Source organism: Myotis davidii, unplaced genomic scaffold (assembly GCF_000327345.1).
Source record: "Myotis davidii unplaced genomic scaffold, ASM32734v1 scaffold646, whole genome shotgun sequence".
NCBI classification, from domain to species: Eukaryota; Metazoa; Chordata; class Mammalia; order Chiroptera; family Vespertilionidae; genus Myotis; species Myotis davidii.
The window spans coordinates 479117-486849 of NW_006296801.1; the positions used below are offsets into that span (position 1 = coordinate 479117).

The 7733-nt window shown below is 43.0% G+C and overlaps 1 protein-coding gene across 1 annotated transcript in view; it reads right to left on the bottom strand.

Annotated features, from left to right (window-relative positions):
• The window catches only part of INTS4 (integrator complex subunit 4), an 81371-nt gene extending 74133 nt beyond the window's left edge, over positions 1-7238 (bottom strand). The window contains 2 exon segments of the mRNA XM_006772517.2: positions 3865-4056; positions 6577-7238. Coding sequence (XP_006772580.1) covers positions 3865-4056; positions 6577-6630 — 246 coding nt within the window. The 5' untranslated portion in view covers positions 6631-7238.
• Between the last annotated feature and the right edge of the window lie 495 nt (positions 7239-7733).

A 7733-nucleotide genomic window follows, 5' to 3' on the forward strand; every position in this document is an offset into this window, starting at 1 on the left:
ATTCCACATCTCCATGTTTTTACTCACAACTGCCCCTTCTCTCTAAAATACCTTTCCTCCTATTTCCCAATTGGCCAAAAATCTGTTTTTTTAAGACTCACTGCAAGCATCACTACTACTACTACATAATGCCTTTCCAGGTCATGCTCCCAAGTAGAAATGATTACCTTCTTGAGGTCATATCATAACCTATCCCAGATTTCAGAGCACCTATAACACTGTATTGTTATTAGCCATTTATTGTTTTACCTACCCAACTAAACTCAGATCAGGTATCACCTATTCATCTCTGTATCAGCAATACGAAGCACAAGGCCAAGAACAGAGTTAATATCCAGAACATTTTAAGTGAAAGAAAAAAAATGAACAAGTAAGTAACTTTAGCCCTTACTATCTATATGCTACATATATTATTTGGCTTACCAATTATACTTCTAGCCCCTAAGGAACAAAGAGCATGTCTCATAGTTTTACATCCTCCACAGCAACTAGCACAGTACTGTAAGTAAAGAACTCCTCACCATTCAGATATTGTTGCCTAAACACAGAAAGACTTGAAGAAGAAAAGCAGAACCCAAAGTAATTTAACTACTAAAATACCAGATACCACATTTCTGGACAAAAAGAAGAAAGGTAAAAACTGCTATAGTCATCAATCTAGAACTGGACCCATTTGGCATCCCTCCCTCATTTCTTTGGTGGCTAGAATCAGCTAGACCAGCGGTCGCCAACCTTTCGGACCTCATGGACCACCATTTGGCGACCACTGAGCTAGACTAATGTAAGCAGCATGATCTCGTTAAAGAGTGTGGGGTCGAACATCAGAACACCTGAACTAAATTTTTTTATACATGATAATGGTATTATGATTGTTTTAAAAGAGTCTTTATTGTTCAGATATATACTGAAATTTATGAATAAAATGATAAAGATACCAAGGATTTGTTTTCACAAGAATCTGGTGGAGAGAGTGAAAGTGGACAGTGAATATGAGGTGTGGTGGGAATGAAACAAGTTTGGCCATGAAATGATAATGGTTAAAGCTGGATGAGTACATAGGAATTAAACTGTTCTGTGTGTGAGTGTGTGTGTGTATGTGCACGCACGCGTGCATGTGCATGTGTATATTTGAAAAGTTCCATTACAAAAAGTTAGGGTGGAAGGGGGAACGGGGAGAACCAACCCACACTCAAATCCAGACCCTCCATTTACTTATCTGGGTGACGTTGGATATTAAACTGCTCTAAGCCTAGTTCCTTATCTGGAATACAGAGATAATAATAGTGTTGTCATCAAGATTAAATAAAATATTACATGCGGAAAGAGCTTTATAAACTCCAAGAACCTATATAAATGCTAACTGCTCTTAGAAGTATTAGTACAGATGATTATTGGTAATAGAGTTATATTATTATATAGTAATACTAATAGGTAGATATAGTGCTTAAAATGGGGGGATAACTAAAAGTAGATCACTAAGAAACTAAATAATTCTTTTAAAAAATATTTTTATTGATTTCAGAGAGGAAGGGAAAGGAAGAGAGAGAAAGAAACATCAGTGGTGAGAGAATTATTGATCAGCTGCTTCCTGCATGCCCCCCACTGGAGATCGAGCCCACAACACAGGCATGTGCCCTTGACCGGAATTGAACCCGGGACCCTTCAGTCTGCAGTAGCAGACCAACACTCTATCCACTGAGCCAAACCAGGTAGGGCAAGGCCAAAGGCTTCTTGAGAGCAGAATTCTGATTTCATTCATGTAAAACATGAGGGAAACATTTATTAAGCCCCTGCAATGTTCCTCTACCTTAGTAGGCACTGGGACAGTAATTAATAAATTTGTAGTCTCTGAATTTAGAGGCTCAAAGTCTGAAGGAGATAGACACACATGACATACAATGCAATACCAAGAACTAATTAAATATGCTAATAGGACACAGTCCAGTGCCCAGAACAATGCCTGGTATATAATAAGCATTTTTTAAAATTGAGTAAAAAGTGTCAAAAAGCATTCATTCAACAAATATTTATTTCACCACACATTATATTAAAACAAAACAAAAATGTTACCCCCCGGGAGCAGACCCCCCCGGGAGCAGACGCTCAACACAGGATAAAAATGTTACCCCCCCCGGGAGCAGACGCTCAACACAGGAGCTGCCCTGGTGGTCAGTGCACTCCCACAGGGGGAGCACCACTCATCCAGAAGCCGGGCTCACAGCTGGCGAGCCCAGTGGCAGTGGCAGGAGCCTCTCCCACCTCCGTGGCAGCTCTAAGGACCGGGCCTCTAGTATAGTATATTAAAATATGATAAGTGCTATAGAGAAAACAAAATCAAGGAAGGAAGCTAAGAAGTGTAGGATGGATAGGCAGTTTTAATTTTAAATAAAGGGATAAAGGAACAATGAAAAAGTAGCATCTGAGCATAAAGACTTGAATGAAGTGTGGGAAGCAGCGAACATGTAAGGGAAGTGTTCCTGGTAGAAGAAAACGTAAGTGTAAGACTCTGAGGAAAGAATATGCTTGGCAGGGAAAATGACAGACCAGATTAGAGGGCAGTGGCAGGGACTGGGACAGGGGTTCTGAGCTGAGGGAACAGCATGTGAAAAGACACACCGCAAGTATTTTGATCGAGCTAGAATGTTATATACGTAAAGAAAAGGACCTTTCTATGTCAGACATGAAAGATTTAAATAAAGATAGTTTATGGAAAGAAAAGAGACTGAAGGGAAAAAGATAAGAAGCTTTTGCAAGGTGGGACTTCAACACATTATATGTATCCTGGCAGATGCAAAATGAAACACAAATCATCTACAAAGTATTCTTAAAACTTTCAAAAATATACTTACCCTGAATCTAACAAATAGATCTAATTTTTAGTTCACAGTAAATACAGGGGGTAGAAGAGCAAGTTAATCCCCAAAGAAGGAAACAAATTCAGAAAACAAGACATTTTACAAACAACATGTCAACAAAATAAAAAAATTCTTCTAGATTTAAAAAAGAGCAAATGCCATATATAGACATTGTTTACATTTTGATTTGAGTGAATCTATATATATAAAAGGCTAATATGCAAAGTGTCCCCTTGGGAGTTCGACTGGGAGACCAGGAGTTGGACCACTAGCTATGACGTGTGCTGACCACCAGAGGACAGTGTGGAGCAAAGGAAGGCCCCAGCTGGCAGCTGGCAGCCAGGGAAGGGAGGCCCCAGAGGGCAGTTAGAAGACCCCAATTGGCCCTGATCACCAGCCAAGCCTAGAGACCTTACCCATGCACGAGCCTCTAGTCAACTTTAAAAAGATATTTTGGGAACTAAAGAAATATCAATATGGGCCAAATTACATTAAAAATTATTTAATTCTACTTGATGTGATTAGGTGATTCTGGTTGTTTTTTTTATAGTCCTTTTTTAAGAAATATTAACTGAATTATTTAGGCAAAAATCTAATGATATTTTAAAAACTTCAGAAAAACAGAGGGAGCAAACTTGGCAAAATATGTATGTTTAATCTCAGAGATGAATATTTGGCGCAGCATGTGAGTAGACTGGACGAGAGCACTGGAGGCAGGCATATCAGTATTTACCCAATGACCACCCAGGGTGCTGAGTTCTATGGTAGAGGAAGGGGAAGTCTGGAGAAGCCAACAGAAACCCGTCTCAACCAGGAGCTCTAAATATTGTAAACTTCTGAGGACAGGATTTATGTCTTTTTTTTTCTCTCTATCCACAGTGCTTAGTACATGAAAGACAGTAAAAGATGGCTGAATGAATGCCTTCTTGTTTATTTTGCAACATTAACCCATTCTGCAGAGATGATACAACCCTTATACATCTCCCATCAGTCCACAAGACCATCTCACCTTATAATAATGTTCCAAGAGAATCCTGACTACTCCTTCCACACTTTCTGCCTCAACAGGCTTCCTGGCAAACTGAAGTAGGTACTGCAAAGCATCTGCTGGAGAGGTAGCTTTACATAGATCTATGTGGAGTGCTGCAGATTTACTTGGTTTTGTTAGTCGGAGTTTCTTAGTAGTAATTTCCTCCTGTTGCTGCAAAGAGGTAAGAAAGTTAAGACATGAAAACACAAAATCTACAATTTTACTTCACCTCATTTGATGGAAATAATGTTCCCTTATCCTATATAATAAAAGGCTAATATGCAAATTGACCGAACAGAGGAACAACTGGTTGCTATGATGTGCAATGACCACCAGTGGGCAGACTCTCAATGCAGGAACTGCCCCCTGGTGGTCAGTGCACTCCCACAGGGGGAGCACCGCTCAGCCAGAAGCCGGGCTCACAGCTGGCGAGCATAGCAGTGGCAGGGCTAAGGACCCCTTAGGGGATGTCCGCCTGCTGGGGAGTGGGCCTAAGCCAGCAGGCGGACATCCCCCAAGGGATCCTGGACTGCGAGAGGGTGCAGGCCGGGCTGAGGGGACCACCCCCTTCACCAGTGCATGAATGTTGTGTACTGGGCCTCTAGTCTGTTAATAGTTTGCCTACAGAGAGAAAATAGGGTTTAACTCAGGAGCGTCACCTGTCTAGAATTTTATGTTATCTGGGCTGCAGTTAGGCCAAAAGTTGGGAAATATTTATTCCCTAGAGAGTATATAAAGGGAGGACAAACCAATATCTAATATTGATCAACCATCAATAACATTTTAGTGAGCCAGGCTCTATGGTCTTTTCAGGAGCTACAGAGATAAACTAAACATTATCTCTGCTCTCAAAGAGCTCAGACAGGTGGGAAGATATGCACATTGGTAATTATAGTAGCACTGAGTGATACGTGCAAATGGGTGAACATAGCAGAGTACCATAGAAGCAGAGGAGAAAGAAACTACATTCTTGCTGAGGTTTCAAGTGGGTTTTAGAGCAAAAATATAAGTGCACTGGGTAGAGAAGAAAAAGGGAAGAATGATAACTACTCCATGTAAAAGAGATAATAGGTACAAAAGTTTGGATATGGACAAACACATGGCATGCTGGAGGAGAGCTGAGCAGTCTTGATAAATGAGAACAGAATGTTGGAAAGAAAGTGACACTGCACAATATGAATGTACTTGATACCACTAAGCTGGTAAAAATGGTAAATTTTATGTTATGTATACTTTACCACAATTTTTTTTAAAGTGGGCAAGGGAAACAGAGCAAGAAAATTCCAGAAAGCAAGCCACAGAAGAGGAAGCTCTGTAAAGTTAGAAAAGCTTTCCTTAATCTTAGCTCAAATTAAAAGTTTAGGAAAACTAATTTCATATAAAATGGAGCGAAAAAGGTATCAAGGCTAAATCTCAAGGTTATTTTAAGAAAAAAAAAAACAATAATAAGGAGTAAATTACTTTGCCTTCAGTCAATGGGAATATGCTACAAAGATGAGTCCACAAAACAAAAAGGAAAGAAGGAATACTGTCAAGTCATGAAGGGCTAGGGAGTTTTTATGGAAAAGAGGAGCTGAAGAAGAAGGCTTGATTTGTCAGTGCAACGATCTCTGTGGGGTGTAAATCCCATATATGCTGTTCTCTCTCCCACTAGCCTGTGAGTTCCTAAAGGACGGGGACCCTAACATGCATCGGACATGGTAGCGCAACAACTTTTACTATAGCTGATGCATAGTAGCCACTCGTTCCCTCAACAGACTCTTGTTGAGGGAATGAATGAAGTGTTTAAGGATCAGTTTCCTGCGGGGTGGTCTGTCTTGCTGCTCTACAAGGAGACGGATCTAACTGTGATCTGTGGCTCCAAGGATGCTGTTTATTCACCGGCATCCACTGGGGGCTTGTCAGCAAGACAGGCTATTGCCTCACTTCCCCCGCCGGACTGACTGAGTAGTATCTACATTTTAATGAGATCCCCCGGGTGATGTGAAGCGTGACACAGGGGATGACTTGGTCTCAACCTCTACTTCAGCGTCTTCTGCGAGGAGACACGTGGAGAATCCCCGGCTTCTCGGACAGAGGCTGGGCCGGCAGTCCTTAAGCCAGTCCAGAGGAGGAAGGCACTGCCCTCCTTCCCGCGTGAGCTGCCCCATCGGCGGAGAGTCCCAGCGCTCTGAGGCCTGTGACCCCCGCCGGCTCTGACTGGGCCTTGAGGATTCCTACAGATTTCTCTTCCAGCCCCCTAAGAGCTTTGCATACAGCCAATTCGCCCAGGGCGCTTTTTTGTGGGTTTTTTTTTTGTAACGGAGTTGGGATGGGGGACTCCACCACTAATTGTTTCTGTGCCCTGGTACCCCTTGGGAAGCTTCTAAGTACCCATCTGTAAAACGAGGATGCTAATGTAACCTGAACAGAATAAGATAACGAAAAAAGACGTTCTCATAAATTGTAAAAGCGGTTTTTGTCTCTAGCTAATAATTTTTTTTTAAGTACCAGACTGCACATAGGAATTCATCATCGTGACAACGGAAGCGGCAAGCGAACACGCCCACTAAAGTGTAGTCGCAAAGAGCCTATCAAAGTAGTCCGCGCTCAACTCAAGTTCGTGGCGCCAGTTCTGCAAAGGTGCCTGGGGCGTGGGTGACCTTCCCCCTACCTACGACCCGTCGGGGGACCTTTCCTTCTGGAGCTTACCTGAACCACCTTAGTGAACTCCTCGTACACCCGCTTCTTAAGGTGCGCCGCCATCGCCGTCCGCGGACCCTGTCAGCTTCCGTACTTGACGAGGGAGGCGCGGGGGAGGAATACGTAAAACTTGCCGGGGCCAGAGGAACCCTCCACTATCCCACAAGGCAGTGGGATACCAGGAAAGAGAGGCTGCTTCCGGTTGCTCGATTGCCCCGCCTCGGTACGTCGGGATTGGCCGCCTACGCCAGGTGCGCCGGGGGAACGGAAACCAGAGCGTAGCGTGGAGGGGGCGGAGCCTATGGAGATGGGCGAACCAATGGGAGCTTTTGGAGGCTTGTTGGCGGGGGCGGAGCTGAGTGAAGGGAGGAAGGAAGCGCTAGGTAAAGGGCAAAGGCGGGGCAAGTTAGAGCTGGAAGCCAAACCCCGGAGCTGAGCTGCATAGCGATTTTGACTTCCGAGATAACGGAAAGAGGCCCAGCTGACGTTCTCATCATTTGCTGTTCACAGTGTTTGCTGCTTCTGTATTCCCCGAGCTCTCCCTTTGGACAGTGTGTGTGGCACCCCTCCCCTGGCCTGGGGTGCTTTTTCCTGATTCTTCACACCGGTTGTTCAAAAGCTACCTAGCCTTTAAGGCAGTGGTTCTCAACCTTCCTAATGCCGCGACCCTTTAATACAGTTCCTCATGCTGTGGTGACCCCCTACCATAAAATTATTTTTGTTGCTACTTCATAACTGTAATTTTGCTACTGTTACGAATCGTAATGTAAATATCTGATATGCAGGATGTATTTTCATTGTTACGAATTGAACATAATTAAAGCATAGTGATTAATCACAAAAACAATATGTAATTATATATGTGTTTTCCGATGGTCTTAGGCGACCCCTGTGAAAGGGTCCTTCTACTGCCAGAGGGGTCGCGACGCACAGGTTGAGAACCGCTGCCTTAGAGCTACTTAATAAAAAGTAGCCTCAACTGCAAATGGGGTTGTAACACCTGACAAATGTAATGACAATGGAATGAGATGGTGTTAGTAAACAAGCCCAATTTTACATCCAACGTGAAATGTCAGCTCTTCACTGTTTCATCTTTCAAAAGAGTTAGTGTGAGATGCTCAGAAAAAGCAACAGGCCCAAAACTAATACAAAATAATATTGAGAAT